We start from the raw sequence: 22,335 nt of genomic DNA, 5'->3' as shown, positions 1-22,335 counted from the left end.
ACTTTTATGACGACGACAAAATAAGCTTTTTATACACTGCGTTATCCTTTGTGAGCACAGTTAGCATGCTCCTAAAAACAGCACAAATGAGTTTCTGTAACGGGGGAAAGAAAACCTCTTTAATGAAGTTAACATCTGGAGGTAAACACTTTTAGAAAAACAAAGACCTGAGTTACATTTCTGTACATATTTGCGTCATGTGTTATCAAAAAAACAGTGGCTGAATTCTTTTGAAGAACGATTAATACAATAAAAAAAAAGCTAACATTGTTAATAGTGAGTGGATAAATGAAAAAATCAATCACTGACTGTACTTTGTCATGTATGCTTCTGCAGTACCCTTTGATACAACTACTTTACAATGTTCCAGGTGTGGGGCTCTGCCTTTGACTGGTTGACCTACCGGACTCAGTCCAGCTCACAGACATCAAACACATCAACCCTGAAGCTCTATCACTAACCCCACATCAAAGGTCTCACTTCTTTCTGTTACCATCTGTCCTTTCATTCCTTCCAGTCGGTCCGCATGGCCCAAGAGGGACCGCGTCAGCTCTTCGGAATAAGCAGTCAACAGAGCACTTCCCTTTTTAAAAGTCATAATAAAATGTGCGGGCCCCATAGAGGAGAGTGAGTCCATGAAAACAGGTTTACAAAAACTGACATTCACTGATGGAGTCTACAAAAAATGCTGTGGCCAAAGTCAGCAGCGGTGCAGCTTAAAGATTTTTGTCAACAGCTCAAAGGCTGCTCTAACACAATAGACTTGTTTAATCCTTGACATGTCTATCTCCGGGCCCCCAGATTTCTTCAAGCACTCCTTTTAACTTGCAGTCCTGAAAGGAAAAGTAGTAATCATCTGTTAGGACATTTTTTTTGTTGCACTATACTGGAACCACCTGGGGGCAAGGTTTTCCCCTTCAACAGGGGAATGCTGTTTCAAAGCATAGTTTTGCTTGTTGTGCAATTGTTATCTATTTTTTTCCCCATTCTTGGCTCAATTCTAAGAAAAAAAAACCCAGATGTATTATAAAGAGACTGACCATATGAATAGCCAGGTGTCGTAAAGGTTTCTGAAGCCAGCGCATGGAGTGAAAAAACTGTCCTTGATTACCTCTAACCTTTGGAAAATTGGAGAATACAAAAGTGAAAACACATTGTAATGAAAAGAGAAGAGAAAGAGAAAAAAAAGTAAAGCAAAAAACCCTAAAGTAAGTAAGGAAATGCAACTTGTTTTGCTTGATCACAGTTTCATATCCAAATCCAATAAAAGCTGAAATATTGTTGTTATTGTCCGCCTCTCTGGAGCTGTTCACCAATCAGCCATTACACTGTGAACACTGACAGGAAAGTGCATAACATTGATCTTCTCTTGCACCTGGATGAGATATTTTAGGCAGCAAAAGACATTTTGACCTTGAAAATGCTGATGTAGAGTGGAAGCAGGTAAGGGCAAGATCTCCAAAAAGGCCGGTCTGGTGAAGTGTTCACGGTCTGGAGTTTTCAGTATCTACCAAAAGTTGTCCAATGGAAGAACGACCATTGACTCTGCGACGGAGTCATTGGCAGCCAAGGCCCCCTGACCCCGTGAACCCTCATTGAAAGCATCTACAATCATGGACATGTGAGCTTCAGGACTGGACCACAGAGCAATTGGAAGAAGGTGCCTGGATGAATGAACATTAAGTTCAAGATATCGACTTCTTGGCCTCCAAATCCTCAGATGTCATTCTAACAAGCGTCTGAGGGATGTGCTGGTCAACCAAGTCCGATCCACGTGCCAGTTAACACAGCACACATTTTTACACAACTGTAACTCTCTCATCCAGGTCTACACTCCCTCCCGCCCACTACGCTCTGCCAATGAAAGGCGTCTGATTTAACCTTCACAACAGGGTCCTAAGTCTCTGACTAGACTCTTCTCCTCTGTCGCCCCCCGGTGGTGGAATGAACTTCCAAACTCCATGTGATCTGCAGAGTCCCTCTGCACCTTTAAGAAAAAGCTAAAGACCCAGCTCTTTCATGAATACCTACTAACTTAATGATGATGGTCTCCATATTATTGATGATGATGATGGTAATGACGATGGTTTTTGTTTGATAACGACGACTTATAAGATGGTTTCTATACTGATTAGAGCTCTCAAGAACTGCCCTCAATGTTGTGCTTTGCCTCTGGTCACTTCCTGTCAGCACCTGTGTGTCCAATCAGACTCAAAGCTGATCGTTTGCTCTTACTGACATTGTTCCCTTTTTTCTAGATCCTTGCTTGTGTTGTTCTTACTCTCTGATGTACGTCGCTTTGGATAAAAACGTCTGCTAAGTGAATTGTAGAATTGTAGAAACATTCAGAGGTCTAGTGGAGCTCATGTCTGTCGAGGAAGTTACACAATATTAGGCACTGACGGTCATAATGTTACGGCTGATGGGTGTGCAGTCGGTTGTGTTGTCGTCTCAGAGCACGGAGAGACCCCCCTCGTGGTTCTCTCTGTGTACTTAAGCTATCCCCACCCATCCAAAGACGCACGCGTTAGGTTGATTGGTGACTCTTAATTGCCCTTGTGTGTGTGAGTGTGAGTATGAAGGTTTGTTTGTCTATATATGTCATCCCCGTGATTGACTGGAGACCATTCCGGAGTGTGTTCCGCCTCACGCCTAATGACGGCTGGGATCGGCTCCAAACCCTGCAAACCCTGCGACAGGATAAGCAGTTTAGATAATGGACGGTTGGACATTGGTTGTTTAGTCCAATATCCAAAACAGACAGCCGTTGTACACGGCCAAGAACGAGTCCTGCATCAGTAATACAACGTCTCGCTGCTTTGACACTTTGACAGATTAAACATGTTAATTAGCGACTGGCTCTTTCCCCTCATTTTATTCTTTTTTTTTTTTTGTCAAGCTAATCAACTCTCTGCTGGCTCGCCACATGTTGAACACATTAATGTGTGTTAGGTGGATTTTTCTCATACGGCCCTCGTCAAGAAAACAAAAAGTGCATTCTTGTAAGCCGGAAGACGCTAACACAGCCGAAATAGAATGCACTCATGCAGTTTGTGTGAAATTGTTGCACAACATAAAACAAGAGGTTTTACGAATTAAAAAATAGTTTCCTTAGTGGGGGGAATTTCAAATTGTGCAATAAGTTTAGACGAGATGGCTTTGAGGGCACTGACCCCATGTGTGTTTAAGAAAGGTGGATGTCTAAACGTTCATAATTTGCTGTATTCTGAGCAGTTAAATTAACATTATGTTATAAACGTTCTCAGAACTGTTACACGGGCTGTTGGTAATGGGGACACTATGAAAACAATCTGCTCTATACATTAGACTCTATCACCACGAAACGCATAATTGCACATTCGGCGCACGGTGGAGAGGTATGATGAAAGGCGGATGTGTCATGTATAATGATTCGCTACATTGACCAAAGATACCAGCTCTAGAATGGCCTGACGAAAGCGGCTTCGAGGGAGGGAGACAAAGGCAGACGGAGGGTACGAGTAAGTTATAAACAGCAGGACGAGTGTACATTTACAGACCTCTGCTCTGTTCTTTCATTCAGTCAATATGTCAGCCACAGGTGGGATGTATCAAGCTGTATATGACTTAACCTGAGCACTATAATAATTTCCAGGGCACTGCATGAAAAATGCAAGCATCTTGTGTGTATGTGTGTGTGTGTGTGTGTGCGCGCATGAAGCAGGAAGCTAATCAAATGAAATACATTCCTTATTAATGTGATTTATTACTGCTGTGTAGCCAAAATCTGATCTTGCAGACCGTCAGCAGAGGGATTGAATCTATTTCAATTCTAACTAACGACACATACCACAGGCGGCAGGATGTGCTCTTTTTTTTTTTCCCTTTGCTGACAGCTTGTGTTCCTCCGCTGCACCCCGAGGCGTTGTGAGATGGAAGAGGTCTGCTCCAGTTTTACTGTGAATGATCAATGTAAACAAAGTCTCCTGTTTTAATCACTGTGTACAATTCAATGCAAGACAGAACAAGGGTGACAAAAAACTCTTTAACTGCCGATTTGATTTAAAGAAGCCGATGTTACGCAACTTGTTTTGAAAATGGACGGTGATCTTTTGAATTCATGTAAGAATCGACACATTTCAGAGCAGTGATGTGGCATAAAGCGGTAAAAAAAACAAAGACATCAAAGAAGCCCCTGTAGATTCAAAATACTGAAGTGAAACACAAACAGTTGATTTCCTCGGCGACACTGTCTGAGGGAGAATACGAGCGCTGCTTCTGTGTCCACCTCTCAGACAGAGCACGGCCTCTAATTTGATGTTGCCATGCTGTAGCCTTGGAAACAAGGGATCAAACTGAATTCCCAAATCACAGACATGACAGACAGTGGAAAAATATGCTACTAGTTATTTTTCGTGATACTGTTGTTCAGTCATCATAAGGGTTTGGGTTATAGGATGGATACGAATTTCCCTGAGCCGATACTGAGCTGATTGTTGTCGCTTCAAAAAAGGTTTATTCATTAGCTCTAGTACAATGGTTTGACCCAGTTATATCTTATATAGAGGCAATCTTGATAATCAGAGATTATGTGCGACCTTAATACAGTACATGCTACTGTAGGAAACCAATCCTCTAAGCACACACACAGAAACACACACACACACAAACGTATGCACGCACACACACAGATGACCTCACACCAGACACCTCATGACTGATTGCCAGCCTTGGGCTATCCCTGTGTCTGAACTTCCTGGTTTTTTCCTGGAGAAAAGTTAAGGTCCAGGTTGAGGCCAGATGAGTATAGGTCTAGCAGCAGCAGCAGCATTGTGTTTTCACCAGAGGAGCAAAAGTTTTAGGCCTGTTCTGTTTACTTTAATGGTTCAAATATAAGACTTCCAGCTGATCCAACCCTCACAACAGGGTCCTAAGTCTCTGACTAGACTCTTCTCCTCTGTCGCCCCCCGGTGGTGGAACGAACGTCCAAACTCCATTCGATCTGCAGAGTCCCTCTGCACCTTTAAGAAAAAGCTAAAGACCCAGCTCTTTCATGAACACCTACGCACTTAATGCTATTATTGATGACAATTATGATGATCACGATGGTTTTGATGCTGATAAAAACTCTAACGAACAGCTGTTGATGTTGTGATTTGCCTCTATGCATTGTGTCCTGCTTTCTAGATCCTTGCTTGAGTTGTACTTATTTTCTGATGTACGTTGCTTTGGATAAACATAAGTCATAGTTCTCCACTGCCATGAAAGTATATTGCCATTGAATAGTCAAGACCCCTAATATAAGATGATACCACTTCATTCTGGTTTATTTCATGGGAATACATATAGAACAATGTGGTATTAGTTTCCAAAGCTAAGATGAAACTAAGCAACTTAATATACTAAACTAACCACCCGAGATTGTTCAACAGTTGGAGAATCGTGGATACATTTATCTGAACAGTTTGATTTGTGCTGAGATATCGAAAATCAACGTAAGCCCTGCTAATTATGTTGCAAAACAGCCGGTAGAAAATGTCCATGGCTTTGCATAAAGGAAGGAAGCAGGGTGAAACAGCTTGCCCGGGCTCACTCCCCTCGTTTAAAAAGCCAGTCATCAGCAATGCCAAATTAGTTATGCATGTTAATAAGTAAGCTTCCAAGAAAAAATGCTAGTAGTCTGTTTTTTTTTTCTGTCTTTATGCAAAGCTCAACTAATCTAAGCTAAGCTAACAAACTAGTGACTGTAGCTTCATATTTAGTATAAAGTAATGAGACTGTTATTGATCCTTTTCAATCCTCAAATAAATACAGTGCTGCCTTTAACAGTAAGAATTTAGAATTTGTATTCAAAAGTGTTTTTACAGAAGCGTTCTGTCTCTTATTCCTCAAAGAATCAGAATCAGAATCAGAATCGGGGTTTATTGCTAAGTACATTTACACATACAAGGAATTTGACTTGGTGTATTGGTGTTAAACAATTAACAAGTAAATAAAGCAGAACTAGCAACAACTTAAATAATACAGAATAAGAAGATATTACAATATATAAAACAGAATTTAAAAATGTAAATAATAAAGATAAAAACACAAAATGTACAAAAGGTGCAATGAAGGAGCTGTGCAGTGGACTATGAAGAAAGACCAAGACACACACAAAAAGTTTTGTTTTGGTCCACTTAAATATGTAGTTTCCTCTTTCCCTTCCGTTCATCTCACTCTTGAAACTCGATGCCCTCGTGTGACCCTGTAAGCTTGCTAATTGAGTTTCTTTTCTTAACAGCCATATGGTATTGGTTTCAGTTGCACCGCTCCAATCTAATGAGCTATCCCATGTGGACAAAAATAAAAACCCTCTAGATTTATAACTAGCTCCTTCTACTGGTTCTAACTTATGACCCCGCGATTGAGAGGTTACATTTTTTTTTATTGACGGCTAGCACAGTCCGCTAATGACCATTACCGCAAATGAAAAGCAGAGAAAAGGGGGTTTCATTTTCCAAATTTTATCACGTGTTACCCTTTTCTTTCCTCTCTTCACGACTTATTGACCAATTCCCTTTGATATCGGTGTCAAAGTCAAGCGGCTGTGTGGCCCAGACTCCCAAACGCTCATAACACGCAGTTTTCACTAGCAGCAAAACAACTTATTCATACGTAAGAATTACAATAATATGATTACAAAACAATTAACTTCTGAGGATTTGCCCTTGCCATGTAAATAAACATCGCTTTAACAATGTTGAAGTACAGTTTGATTCCGTGTCACATGCTTAGGCTGTTAAGCTTTTTTTTTTTAACAGCACATATTTTCTATATGCTAATCCACACAGTAATCCATCTGTATTCATGTAATCAGCCATTTGAGATTACAGTTCAATGACACAATTTGGTGTTGCCAGCTTGTGCAAAGTTTTAGAAGAGTCGTTCAAACATGGAGCAATTTTTCCAGAGAGTGATTTTTCCATATTTTAAAACACAGTCTGCTACTTGTATTGCTCCCATACACAGCCACACACACACATACAGATGCAAAAAGCAACACGCTGCTTCCAGGTTTTCAGCACCAACATCTTGCAGGTTAATAAAGATGGAAACCCCCCCCCCGCCACTGCTCCCAGCATACATCTCTGGCTTGTCCCAGTGCCACTTTCACTGCACAGTGAGTCATTGTACCAATCGCTTCTCATTTCCTTCTCCACTGAAGGCGTACGCTGTGTGGTATAGCAGCCAGAGCGCGGTATTCCACCAGCCCTGACACAGCACACTCATTATGGCCCTAATGGAGGTGGAGGTGTTTTAATGGCGTGGTCTGGCCCATTCAGCCAGTCACTGTGCCACACAAGACTCCCTCTAAGGGCCTTATTACAGATTTCCTTACACAAATACTTACAGATACACTCACATGTGATTTCTAATTTCTCCCGCCATTCCTGGAATCTGGGATTTTTTGCACATTTAACTATGTAACCCATATTGAAGGCCCCTGCCGAAGCGTTCTGCGAGTGGCCTCACTTTTATTGAAACTCCTAACTGCTGCCAATTGTTAGCAATTAGTCCAAATTGGTCAGTTAAATCGTAGGTTTATGGAAGTAAGTGACTTACCAAATCACCTCAGCTTGGACTGCGACGATGCACACATTGAACTTCTCTGTAATGACGCCGAGGTTCCCCAATAATAATAATAATGTGTTTATAATTAGAAGCTCAACTGCTCTTAATTTCTCTCAATTGTGTGAAATATTGTAACAGATTGATTTATGGCTGCCAATAGGCCAGCCAGCCAGCACAAGATGTCAACACTGTGTTGTTCCCCCCAAATGAAGCCATTAGATTAGAGACACACTTGAGGTAGACTTTAGGGATATGGAAGTCATGCTTCAACAGCACAAACATTGTCAGTCAACGTTTCTTCGAGAATTTATGAAAGACATGTAAATGAATCCCATCGTTGGAATGTGAAATTTGCAGGAATGAACGCCTAAATAATATCGGCTGAATGGGGAAATCAGTGGCGTCGATTAGAAGATTAGAAATAAGCACACGGTTGATGCTGTATCACTCATTTATCATATAGAGTCCAACTTTGGCTCCACTATATGTTGGCATGCTCCTTTGACTTCTAGAGAAGGACTGGCAGGCTGGAACTGAGGAACTGTGGTTCCTGATTCTGTAATACTAACAACATCACAACATTTCTGGTATTTGTTGACAGGATTTCACAACAGCAACAGCTGAGGTAAAAAAAAAAAAAGATGGAAAGTTATAGCAAAAGACTCATTAGCATGCCGTCTCCAAACCTAAAAGTTTCCTGTCTTCAGTAAGGGTAGCGAGGTTATCAAAGACTCCATCTCCCACTCTATTTTGTTCTTTTTCTCCTCTGTCTGCCCCCCTCTCTCTCTCTCTCTCTCTCTCTCTCTCTCTCTCTTGCTCTTTATGCTTGAGTGACCACAATTACACGTTGAAGCCAGCACAGGATGCAGCAGTGATTTAAAATGATTCATTTAGGGAATGCAGAGAGCTGACACACTGAAATGCATACTCCCACTGCAAGCCCTGCATCCCACCCACATACACCACAACAGATTCAACGTACAGTTGTGCTTAAAATGTACACATCCACAAAGGGTATTGATTGGATACACACATTTGCTTCCTGAAAATGCACATGCAAAACCCTGATTATCATAAATACTTGTATTACAACATGTTTTCTAGGGGTTACCACACACTCAAGCACACGACATTTGCTCGCTGGAACCATACCTCCACACTGTTCACTCTGGCATTTCAAATCCTGACTCCATCTTTAAAAGGAGGCCTGTCTCAATGTTTACCACCCCTGGCTGAGTGAACTGTGATGTTTGATAAGCTGCGAGAACTCTGCAGTAAATTTAGCCTAGTTGGGCCACAGGCATTTTCTTCATCTCTATTTGCAGTCCTCTCTCTCTCTCTCTCTCCCTCCTGATCTATTCTACCCCCGCTGTTTGATGGCCTCAAAGTGTAGATATGAATCATATGTCAACAATGTAGCAAGTTAAAAAAAAAAAAAAAAAAAAGCCTGTGGAGATTGAGCAAGGGAAGGTGAACAAGAGAGAGAGAGAGGATGAGGCAAGAGAAGAATCTTTACTGTCCCTACTGGCACACAACAATTAAGCCTTCTTACAGGAAGTGGAGTGCAAATGCCCTCTGTCTTCACTTCCTACATCTGACCCTCTCTGATAACAACTCAAGTAAAGACCAGTGAAAAACATCATGGAGTCGTGTCTGATAACTAGGAACTTTGAGTTTTGTCTTGTCTGTTCATCTATCTGATTTGAATACATCATACTGTAGATGTACAGAGATATGAACATAAGAATGTTTCTTCTCTGGTTCCTACCTCACATAAAGGGTAAAAAAATAATAATGTGACATTTGGATCCAGTTTAAAGTGATCAACTATCTTCCCTGTTTATTGTTTTGAGATAATAGGATGAGCACCTGAATCCCCCATGTGTTTAAACCATTACGGCAAGATTGAGGATTTATGTTAAAGTGATAACAGCTGATCAAGGGAGGAGTCACTCCCCTGATGTAAGAGACACAAAACGCAGCTGTGCTGTATCACACAGACACGCACAAACTACACAGGGGAGGATGTTGTTGAATGTGTTTTGTTTGAAGACTCGCAGATCATCTGAGGCCGCACGTCAGCCTCCTCCCCTTGAAGGGTTTCATTTACACTCGATTCCTCTTATCAGTCCTCTCTTCGGTCTTCTGCTTTTCCTAAGGAGTGCTCTCGGCTTATCCGATGAGATCCACAGATGTTTATTTCACCAGAGAGGAATTCGAGGAATATCAAGATTTCAGACGGACGTTTGCTAAACCATTTAGTCTGGGGTACCGTGCCAAAAAAAAAGTGGACAAAGTGTGTCTCGATTTGACATAAAGGGAAGTATGTTTGTGACAAGTTGGAGTTATAGCAGGCAGTTAAGGAAATCTCCAAGATGCACTGTCAATTGTATCGAATGTGAAATGCAGCCTAACATCGTTGATCTGTGAGTCTGAATTTCTGTTACACCCATTTCTCCTCACGATTTCCACTTAGAATAACAGTCATACTTCCAAAACATGGCAAGATAACAGCTGTCCATTTCCTAGAGCAGACCCTCCCTCCTCCGTGATCATCACCTTCCTCTTCTCTGCCGCTCAGTAAGGATACATTCTTTAGTTTAGAGAGAGTGATGCTGATATTGGCAGCTCTTCTCTCTGAACATTCGGGAATACCTGAGCGAGGCATTTGTGGTTTCCCCTTTGGTTATTTCCTCGGCAGAAGAATTTCCACTACACAGAAAAAGTTTGAACATCTTTATATGTTCACAGTGGAAAAGCTGGTTCAGCGTGTTATTGAGCACAGGGCTTAGACAGGAAATAATCAGAAAGAGGAGATGCAGCGAGAGTATTTCTATTGCTTTTCCAGCAACTTTAGAATAGCTGCATACGACAGGAAATTAACCATTTCTTCTTTTTTTTTACAAGCTAGAAACTATGTCTGCATGATGTGCAAAACATATGTGATGACATTGTTTTATATTACAATTACAACGTGAAGTATAGCAGATTTTTAGCGTACATAGCTTTAACTCAAATTTTCTGTCCATCAGCTTTTCTTTATTTTGAACATAATACAGTACCTGTGTTCGCAGCATGTTCCTCATCCTAATCTTCTTCTTTTTTTTCACCTATAAATTGCCACTGTATTCTGCGGTAAGCTGATAGCTATCTTAAACTTCACCTGACTGCATCAAAATAATACAAAAAAGAATCACTGTTATACCCAGACCTCCATCCAACAGGGGAAACATACAAATGCTGAGTAAGGAGGCCTTTCTCGTTCACATCACTCGTTTCTTTTTAGTGCTAATCATTTCAGACATTAGCGATGTGTTTAGAACAAATGTGCATATTTCAAAGAAGATATTCCAAATTATTGTGCAGCACTTCAAAATACTTGATCTTTATTTTCTATGCAAGCTGACTTTTCTGCTGACAGTTGACAAGCCTGAATAAATGCTGTATTTAATTTTTCATTTTTTTTAACCAGTAAGAATGTTACGTTAAATTCTTAATGTATAAATCTCTTCTTATTCTTATTTTTTTAAATATTTTAAGTTCTTATTTACTATGTCTATTTTAATTTCTTACTACTCTTTGTGTGTTTATCGTTCTCTTCTCCCGGCTGCAAGACGTCCAGATGCTGTTTACACTGTCGTGTCCCTTAACTTCTACTGTAGAGCTTGTTTCTCTGGGGACACAGTAAATAAATAAATAAATAAATAATCCCACGCTTGGACACTTGACTATGAGAAACAAGCTCAAATCATAAATAAATAAACTGGAGACAGAGAGAGAAGGAGTAACAACTTTTCTCAGTGTGCGCTCACTTTCTGTGTTAAATTCTAGTTGCCGTCTAATGGGCCGGTATGTTTAGTGTTTACCTTTAGCAGTATGGCTTGCTTGAGTTTCTAAATGTTTGTGCTGCAGTGTGTGAGTGAGTGAGTGTGTGTATTTGTGAAATGCATTTAATTGGGGCTGTGGGTTTTATTGTTTAGACTGCTTGAGTGTGATGGTGGAAGCTGTTTACCTCTCATTTAGTGAGGGAGAAGCAGTCTGCTTTAGTGTTTTGTTTTGGGTCGGTGTGTGAGCAGCAGAGGAAACGAGAACACTTAATGGGGTTGTGACAAAGAAAATGATTTTTGTTTTTATGCCTGAGAGGAACCAATTTATTTTTTTAAAGTTTCATAATTATTGAGATGAAAAAACAGTTTTCATGGAAAGTTACAAAGAGAACGCAAACAAAGACGAGGCGAGGCGTTCATGAAGAGTGCAGCAAAATTGTCTTCTCAGCAAAATGGTATTCAAATTGGATAGCTTCAAGTAAATGATTCAAGTTAAACACTACAAAAAGATTTGCCTTTGAGCTGTTAGTGCACAAGTTTCATAATATTTCAGACTCAAAAGTAAATGACTTTGGCAGTTTTCTTGTATGTAATGCCAAACATTCATTGACGGAAAAAAATCACAAGGTTCCCAGTTTATTTTGTACAGGGGTCTTGCTCCACAGAGCATACAGATGTTTCCAGCTGTGCCTAAATGACATCCATAGTGTATCTTAATGTCATATACTTCTGCGAAACTACACATGAGTGAGTGCTAATGTACTGAATAAAGCAGGGCTGTGAATCTGACACAGGACCAAGGCTGTACGTCAATGTTGATAATCCCAGCCGAGCTGAAACTCAATACAAACGACCTCGATGTCATGCTTTTATAACAGTTCTACAAATAGTATACAACAGTAAAAGGTAATAAGCAGACTAGAATTCAATTTGTTTAAATACTTATTTGATTGCTTATCCACATAACTTGTTCTTTGACTTGTCTGGAACTGGACTGTTGCCAAGCAACCCAAACATTTTCCAGCACATCTGCCTCTGTTCCTACAGTTTACTTAGTTTGTATTACGCACATATATCTTCTGAGGCACTAGCCCAATAATCGAGACAAACGTTGTTTACTGTAATGTTTGACCTCTTCAGGTGGAGTGACACATGTAGTTAAAAGCTCCAGTGATATTGTGTTCTACACTGACACTGTTCACTGCCAGACTAAATGAATTGTCTTGATCATCTCGTTACAATGGCACCTGTCCATGTGTGGGATTTGTTAAGGCAGCAAATTACATTTTGTGCTCGGAAGTTGAAGTGTTGGAAACAGGAAAAGGGGGGTGAAAAAGAACAAGAAGAACGTAAGAACGTAAGTAAGAAGTAAGAACGTGAGCAACTTTGACAAGGGCCAAATTATGATGACTGGAGTCAGAGCATCTCCAGAACTGCATCTCTTTTAGAGTGTTCTCCGTCTGCAGTGATCAGTATCAACCAAAAGTGGTTTAAAGGTCCAATCTAAATATCGACTTGATTCAGGTGCGGGATGGTCTGTTTTTGTTTTGACCAGAGACGTAGGCGGTTTTAAGGCACCCCTACACGGCCGATTTGGACTCTCCTTGGTTTGCCCGGGCAAACGACAAACCATCAGGTGTTACAGCGATGAAAGGGGGGGGGTGTGTGACGGTCACTGCCTTAGTCAGGCTATTACTAATTGATTCTGTCCCCCTAGTTCTTGAGGAGTTTGATGGTCCAATCTAGAGCACCTGGGCCTGTTGCTTGCAGGGCATAAAAGCCCGACCCCAGGGTGGATCTCGCTCTCTCTCTCTCTCTCTCTCTCTCTCTCTCTCTCTCTCTCTCTCTCTCTCTCTCTCTCTCTCTCTCTCTCTCTCTCTCTCTCTCTCTCTCTCTCTCTCTTGCCACACATTCACATTCATTCCATGTTTGTTTGTGCTACGGTTGTGGGTGCGTTGTTCAAATAAATCATTGTTACCTCAATTTAAGGTGTTCTTTCTCATATTTGTCATGGTCATGGAGCCAGGTTATGACACAGGCAAGCAGAGTAAATCATGTATAACTGATTCTACCCAACCTAAGAACCCTCTGCATTTTTCTAATAAGCTCCACAACCAGAAACGTGGTAAAAACTAAAATCAATATTGGAGATTTTTTTGAAAAATGGTGAGAGCTTAGAATGCAGAAAGGTTGCAAGATCGATGCAGAGCTGGCTAAACACTGAAGTTATGACATGGCAACCTACGTTTACCTAGACTGTAGGGTGGAGGGGGGGCGGGTGGAGATGGCTCTCTTCAATGTTTTGAATTTGGACTCTATAGTGCCCGTTTTAATAAACACTAGGTGTCAGAGTTACACATTGCCCCTGTATGAAGGAAAACCAGTGAGCATGCGACAGGGTCATGGGAGGCCACGTCCCATGATGGGTGTGTGGAGAAAATCTTGGTCTGTGTGGTCTGATCTATCAGGAAAAGCTACTGTTGCTCAAATTGTTGAACAAGTTAATGATGTTTCTGATAGAGAGGTATCACAAAGTGCCTCAACGGATCAGTGCTGTTTTGGTGGAAAAAGGGGAACATACACAATAATAATGTTGCTGCTGATCGCTGTGTATCAGTGCTCATGGAATGTCTCTTGCTCAATCAAATTACATGGGTGGAACAAATGGTGGCATGCCATGCAAACAAAGCCATAACTGGTAAGAAAACTGCAATGAAGTTTTAGTGTGTTGTCCGTGCTTCATCATTTCACACTACATTAAGGCGCTTTATAGTTACCATTCCTAAAGTGAAAAAGGGAAAAGCTCAGACAGACCTTGAACTAGTACGTGTACTTAAGGTCTCTTTGAACAGTGAGGCAGAGAGCAGTCACATTTCCATTCGATAGTATGATCCAAAACAAATGATCTGTGTTATTAAATGTACTATTTAAATAGAAGTTGCCACTAACAGACACAAACTTTCAACTGTTGAGTTTGTACGCTCTCTGTGGTTTTTTTTTTTAAGTCTGCTACATTTTTCTCAGGATTTTCAAATTCTTCTTATCTCCGTTGACATGTCTAGCTGATATCTAATTAATGATCCTAATCCCTAATAATCAACAAGTTACAATCACTGATAATTAGCTCTGCTCCAGTTGTTTAAGAGTACAAGCCTGGTGGCATCTCATGTAATCGAGATAAGCTAATCACTGCAACTCTATTGGCACTAAAGCTAAGTGGCCTCCATGAGTGTGTGCGTGCGTGTGTGTGTGTGTGTGTGTGTGTGTGTGTGTGTGTGTGTGTGCGTGTGAAGCTCCCTGTGTGACCAGGCCTGGCTGACTGCCCTCTCACAGGAGATCTTCACGATTACTGTTAAAAAAAATGACTCACAGATTGCACTACTTTTATACCCTAATGTACAATTTGTGTGATTGTGCACAGTCCCGCTCCCACAAGGAAACCACATGCATGTTGGGAAAGTTGTTTCTTTCCTTAAACAACTGGAGATCGTGAGCCTACTAATGGAACATTAATGCCCGAGTTTATAAGAAATTCTGCATTCTTGCCTCATTTCCCTATAACTCAGCCCTCATTGTTTTACCAACTGACAAGTGTTTTTTTTAGCCAAAACCTCAAGAAGATGAGAGAGGGAACATGGACCACAAACTGTGAAGTGATTTACTGTCCACTTACATATCCCAAACACATAATGCAACCAGCGAAAGTGTCCAATTTTTCAAGCCTTAATCCCTCCGGATGAGAGACGACTTCACATCCTCGAAGAGAAATTTCGGCTCCTCGATGATTTCTGATAACACAGACTTCCTCCTCAAACTTCCACAACCTTCTCCTGTTTATACTTGAGCTAAACTGTCACAATTATGCGGAGAGAATAATCTTCACGACACAGGACGGCGTATACTTCTGAAAAACCTGCAGGCAGTAGATCTTTTCTGCGGCTCTCCTCCTCATCCACAGTGAGCGGTTGATCCTCCTTAATGGAGGATCACCTGGAAAAAAACCAATGGTGGAAACACGAGGGGATTAAGGGGCTATTCTTAGGGTTTCTTTATCATCTGTTGCATTGCCTAATCCTCTCTATTCACTCATACTCCATTTATCAAAGCGTAGGGATATAAAAACACAAAAGAGCAACACATGTGTAGGAAGTTCAAATGGGGAGAAGCACAATCAGCATATATGTATATGCATGTGGATCCATGTGTGTGTGACTAAAGTATTGGGGTTTTTTTTTAACCCCAATCACATAAATGACACCAAATTATAATCCAAAATGTTACCCAGCTTGCTTTGACTATTTCATTTTACAGGACAAGCCTCAGCAGACTTTAGCCCGAAGCCAAATGCTTCTTCAAAGAGACTGAACAATAGACAATATGACATTTGTTCTCATCAATCAACTGCCCCTGCCACTAATTGGACAAATGGACCCCTCGCTGGGCTGTTTTTTGGACTTTGCTCCTGATTTTTTACATAACTTGGCAGATGTTCTGGGAACTTTGCCAAAATCCGTCTGAACTCTAAAACTACAAAAATGTAGCTTCATTATTTCTGTGATAAAAAGGAGAACATATGACAGTGAAATATCAGCACACATTTCTACCATACGCCTTACATTTCTATCAATCTTAGGATTTTATTTATTATTGTATTATTATTATTAAGTAATATTTTGAAAGTCTTATAAGGGGCTACAATCAGTATCAATGTTTTAATTTTGAATCCCCTGTTATTGAGACATGCTTCTCCATAATAAATAAAAAATAATACATTTATTTATAAAGCGCTTTAAATCAAAGTGCTGTACAAGCAATACAGTTAAAATACAGGAAACACATACAGAGAAATCATGACTCAACAATAAACAGATGGGTCTTTAACTTTGCTTTCAAAACCTCAACAGAACAAGCCTGCCTAATGTCCAGAGGTAAACTGTTCCAAAGTGTCGGTGCAGGGAAAGAAAAAGCCCGACTTGCATGGGCCCGACTTGCACAAACTCGACCTGTGGACATGCATTGATGGAGAGATGTTCACTGCTACACAGCGAGCGTGCCATGAGCTGTTTGGTGTGCTCAAGGGCACCTTGTCTGTAATCGTTAAGTGACCTGGCACCTCTCCAGCCTACAAGACCAACTTCAAGCAACATATACTTTGGGCCGCACCGGGACTCGAACCGGCAACCCTAGGTTCACAACCCAAGTTCCTACAGACTGAGATACTGCCGCCCCCTAAAGATACACACAAATGTGAGGTATTCTTGGTGTGCTTCCTTAAGATTCTGATTATGTACTGCAGCATTCCCACTTTGAGTCAAACAGGGAACTCTGTTACCCCACTACCAATCAGTTCCTGTATTTTACTAAATCATGAAAACCAACTGAACAAATACAGTTAATTTAAAAAAAAGTAAAGAACTTGAACAAAATGATTCTCTAAACCTTTAGGCCGCTGGCACATATCCCAGAATGAAAAATGTTAAATGTTGTTCCCAGGGAGCACACGTCCTCAGAGTAAGGGAGGACACTTTTTTAACATGACAACCTTTAACCTGATCCTTTGAGGTAACTTGGATTCAGTCACATCCTGCTAGAGATACACACCCAAAGCTGGAGCAGAAATAGGTTAATACTTCCAAAGGGCAATAACATACAAATCTAAACCCACTCCAGTTAGTGGCACGCTCTGCAACTCTCTTTTTCTCAGCTCTCATCTCATGAATTTGACCTCTGTGTGTACTTGGCTCTGACCCTTTCTCAAAGAAAAAAAAATACTGTGAATTTGGACTGACTCATGTCTGCATATGTATGTAGAAGAGTGCCAAAGAAATCCATGTTTACTTCAAAATCAAGCAGGGGGATTTGGACCACACGCTCCTTTTCTAGAAGACACGTGGCCCAGGCATCCCACCCAGCAGGATCTACAGAATGAACCCAAATACAGCTGCTTTTCTATTCCTTTCACCAGCCCCTGAGGATGCTAATATCAGGTTTATAAAGATAATCAGCGCAAGCCTATACAGGACATGCTCAATTACGCAAAACATAACAATTATGGGATTTTCAGAGGTCTATGACACTTTCATTCACGCTCAAATGCATTTCAGTCACTCAAGTTTACTAGAAATCCATCATACAAGGCTCTTCCCCCTCTCGTACTATGATCTTATGTGTAAAGTTTTGTTTTGACAGGTTGAGGAAAATCCTCCGCCAGCATGTCGTACTCGATGCCAGGGAACCATTGGGAGGATATGAGGGAACTGGATTGTTGTAGCAGGAGCAAATAAAAAGAAAGAAAAACAATTAAAAAAAAATCATTCTAAATAAATTGACACCAACACTGCACAACATAAAAGCAAATGATTCATTCATAAAGCACACTGTACAGCTTTGACCCCCATTGTTACTGGCTTCAAACTATTTATGGATGTTTTAATGAATCCTCCTTTTATAGGCATTTCATATTCCTGCACAAAAAGATTACTTTAGTTATTTATTATTTTTTAATTATCCATGTACTACTCCACGATGGTGCAATACATATCCCACAGACTATCAAAAAAAAACTGTGGACTGCACAAAGCAATAAAATAAGGACTGTTAGAATGAAATAATAAATCATATTTAAGTAGCCGAAGCAAAGTGGCAACTCTGTCTGTCCTGCATGACAACGGGACAGATGCTGAGGGCCCCTCCCCTCCAGCAGCAACTTAATTACTGTCTGTCTTTCCCCGGAGCGAACTGCCACAGAGGAAGCAGCCATCCAGTACACACACCCACCCACACACACACACACAGAGTGCAGTAAGAGTTCAAGCGCGCCAGTGTGCGTTTACTACAATTAAGGAAAGTAGAAGTGTTCTTTTGGGGGCAGCGTTCTGTTTATTCATCCACTTTACTTTTGGTCGGGACGCGGTCGCAGCGAGTGTCATACTGTTTCTGTTTGCGTCAGCTAATTAAGGAGAGTGAAAGTGAGACAGAGCTGGATGCACAGGTAAGATAATGTAGCCTAAATACTTTCTTGAGTGCATACAATACTTAAAAAGCACAGCTAGCCCATCAGGGCGTAGTTCGAATAATTGCACTATTCATCAGATTGCCTGTCCTCGCGATATAAATGGGTCTGTATTGTTTTCAGGCTGTGATCGTTTCTCAAGTTTTCTCTGTATAGCCTCGGGTTATAAACAGAAAAAGATTTAACTTGCCTGTTTTTTTCCCTTTGCATTAAACTTTTTAGACTAAATTAGGCTATAGATTTCAATTTTTAAACGACGAAGTTTAAAAAAAGTAGGGACAAGTTTCCCAACTTATATTTAGGCTATATAAAACAATCTTTTCTAAATTCAGTCTTTTACATAACAGTGTTTAAACTTCAACTCTGAAATGTTGAGAAAGCTTTGAAAGCATCGTGGCAACTAACCTTTTAAAGAATAAAATGCATTCTGAAAAGATTTAAGGATCATACGAAGATTTTTCTCTTTTGGAATACTTTAATTGTAACAGTAAATCATCTTTCTATTACAATGAAAGTGTTGCAATTCTTAACGGTGCAAACAGCAATGGGCTGATGATGTTTGATGACTTTTACATACATTAATGATTTAGGTAGAGAGGCACAGATACAGTTAATATAGAGATAAGTTGAGTGGTAGAATTTGACGTGTGGGCTCCAAAAACTCTCTAATTGAGTGTTTCTTGGCTCACTTCTAGTTCCTGATCCAACATATTCCCATTACCAACATGTTGCAGTGAACAGTTTTGTTTGATTATTATAACAGAGTTGTTAATTATGAAGTTATCGAGCTATTCTTCTCCATCAGTATCAGGACCAACTCCCCACTTACTTCACTTAAGGGTTTAATAATCCAGAGGAGTGGTTGAGTTTGTGCTATGAGAGAGATAGTGTTCTGGGGTTTTAAAGCAGCAAGACAGAGGCACATAAAGGATTCATGTACGGCATCACAGACACATAATTCAGAAAATCTTGTCTGATTTTGATCAGTTTTTCACTGAGGTGATGTCTCCCTGCTGTGAGTAATGCAGACTGCTAAATGTTAAACACATACAGTTTAGAGTTCAGTGCAGATCAGACTGGAGAACATGTGTGTGCTTTGAGGACTTTGAAGTGATCTTTAACAAGTGAAAACTCGTTTTTGTAGATGAAATTGTATCTTGACCTAACTTCTGTTTGAGCTGATTGGAGAAGTGGATTTGATAAGTACTACACATACTGTGAGACACAGACACAGAGTTTTGGTATAGGTTGTGTGGGTTCCTCTTCTAGATATACCATATCTCCTCTACTGTGCATGCAATGCCAACCCTTTGGCCTCCTGGGTGTTCTGTATGGCATGTCCTAAGACGCTGACTGGACTCTTCTCCTCTGTCGCCCCCCGGTGGTGGAATGAACTTCCAAACTCCATGTGATCTGCAGAGTCCCTCTGCACCTTTAAGAAAAAGCTAAAGACCCAGCTCTTTCATGAATACCTACTAACTTAATGATGATGGTCTCCATATTATTGATGATGATGATGGTAATGACGATGGTTTTTGTTTGATAACGACGACTTATAAGATGGTTTCTATACTGATTAGAGCTCTCAAGAACTGCCCTCAATGTTGTGCTTTGCCTCTGGTCACTTCCTGTCAGCACCTGTGTGTCCAATCGGACTCAAAGCTGATCGTTTGCTCTTACTGACATTGTTCCCTTTTTTCTAGATCCTTGCTTGTGTTGTTCTTACTCTCTGATGTACGTCGCTTTGGATAAAAGCGTCTGCTAGGTGAATTGTAGAATTGTAGAATGTTGACAAACACAGCATCAACATGTGTTTTAAATGGTCTACAGCGTCGATCCTGTGCTTTGAAGCAGCTTCACTCGGCTCTTTCCTGGACGGTGATGAAAGGTAAAAAAAAAACTGAAAGTGCACTTTCTCAAAACTCAACAGGATTCGGGTGGAAAAAAGTTATTAAAACATACTTGTAGCCATGCTTCACACTAGCCCATGCCTTTTATGGTCATGTTTCCAGAATCCTTCAGTGCACGGAGACAAAGCAGCTCAAGCCAACCATTACTGCGGTGCTGATGTTACTGTGTTTAGAGAGTCTACAACGGCTAGGTGCCAATGACTTGCAGACAGACAGCTCGACTGGGTTCGCCTGCTCAGCAGCTCTGTGGCCTCCGCGTTTCCTCTGAACTGCACCGGAGCCTGGAGCCCATGTGGAGGTGACCACATTACTTAAGCCTGGGAAAAAGAACAAAAGAGCTATGCTTCCCACATTTCTAGAAAACCTTAAAGCTCTTGAGAGGAGTTGTTGCATAGCATGCTTGGGTGTACCCCCGTATCCTCAGGCCATCAGCGGAGACAAGTGAGAGCACTTCCAACTGTCACTCACTGTTTTCATATCCTCTTGCTCCCATCTGCTTACCTCAGGATGGTATTAGCTTACACACACACACACACACACACACACACACACACACACACACACACACACACACACACACACACACACACACACACACACACACACACACACACACACACGTTCATAAATGAAGACTCTCATGCACATTCACAGGTCATGACCTGTTCAGCATGAGTACATTTTTTTTTTGTGTTGTTCCTTATCAACAAACCTATCAGCATGTTTATGCTGTTATCTCAGTTACATGGATGCTTCTCGGTTTTGAATTGCTTCTCTGCTTTGTTCCCAACTGTTTCTATCTTCTCTGTTGAAAAGAGCTAGACCACAGATCCAGTATCACTCTCCCACCTTTCCCATTCACCCTCGGGTAGCAGGCAAAACAGCAAAGTGAAGCTGTAGGCTCTGCCTGGTGCTGACAATATTTCAGGGTTATACAGCAATGTTAAAGGCTTTATATGCGATTTTTTGCGATCCAGCAGATGTCGCCCTTGAGCACCAGCATGAAACCAAAACAACTCACGCTGCATTGTTGTGTTAGCATGCTAAAGCTAGCGATCTTTATTCTGCTCGTATCTTCACACTGCATGTAAATTTACCTGAAATGAGCGTGATCTAGAAACACAGTTAAGCAGTGAGTACAGTATGTTATTCTTCTTTTCTCTAGTCCCTCAATTAAACAACTTTTATACACGAGGGGAGGAGTCAGCCGGCCGTCCCGACGATGTAAACAAAGTGAAGATAGGACTCTGAAAACTCTGAAAACATCACAGACAGTGGGACTCGGGTGTTACACCCATTGTAGACAGTCATGACTCACAGAGTTATTTTCAGAGGATATACTTGATTTATATTATATTTAAGTGTGAACAATCACATATTAAGCCTTTAAACATAAAGTGAGTCCCTAGCAAAGTCAGCAGCACATAGCATTATTATCTATATCAATCAATCAACTTTTTCATCTAGTGCTAAACACAACAAATTGTATCTTACCACGCTAACAAAGAGAAGGTCCAGAGAGCTGGGTATTGTCCACAACCTCACAATTCAATTCGATTCAAAATCGTAATAAACAGCTGTAATGGCATTGACAAATCGAAATGTAAAGTGCTCAACTGTGCCTGACCTGAATTCACAGCACCCACAGTGCCCCCAGTGGAGAGGGGCGTAATTACAACTAAAACAATCGATCTCATGGATTTCCCTGAATCGATATTGAATTGGGAAAATAATAATTACAATGCATTGATGAATCGATTTTTTTTTTTTAACCAGCCCTATAGTCCAGACGGTGTTCAGCGACAAACATGAATCCACCAATGAGCAAGCACCTGTTAAGAGTTGCAAGGGAAGGCAGAAGCAGTCATTGGTGAACAGCCATCTGCTGTGACCTGACGGGCGGAGAAGCAGACAGAATTCATTCGTCTATTATTTCGTCTTTGGTGTATTTAGTTACTATCAGCAGTTGTCCTGAGTATTGTCTTCTGGGGTG

At 40.9% G+C, this 22,335-nt stretch overlaps 2 protein-coding genes across 4 annotated transcripts in view; one reads left to right on the top strand and one right to left on the bottom strand.

Moving 5' to 3' along the window:
- Nucleotides 1-22,335, bottom strand: part of LOC132972409 (isocitrate dehydrogenase [NADP], mitochondrial) — a 375,783-nt gene that overhangs the window by 143,024 nt on the left and 210,424 nt on the right. The gene's annotated exons all lie outside the window — the stretch shown is intronic.
- The window catches only part of sema3d (sema domain, immunoglobulin domain (Ig), short basic domain, secreted, (semaphorin) 3D), a 37,375-nt gene continuing 33,231 nt past the window's right edge, over nt 18,192-22,335 (top strand). Inside the window, exon 1 of the mRNA XM_061035192.1 lies at nt 18,192-18,411. Within this exon, the coding sequence (XP_060891175.1) occupies nt 18,404-18,411 (8 nt within the window). The 5' untranslated portion in view covers nt 18,192-18,403. The remainder of the gene's footprint in view (nt 18,412-22,335) is intronic.

Source organism: Labrus mixtus, chromosome 4, assembly GCF_963584025.1.
Source record: "Labrus mixtus chromosome 4, fLabMix1.1, whole genome shotgun sequence".
Lineage (NCBI taxonomy): Eukaryota > Metazoa > Chordata > Actinopteri > Labriformes > Labridae > Labrus > Labrus mixtus.
Note: the sequence above shows the minus strand (reverse complement) of the source record. Positions and strands in the feature narration are given on the sequence as shown.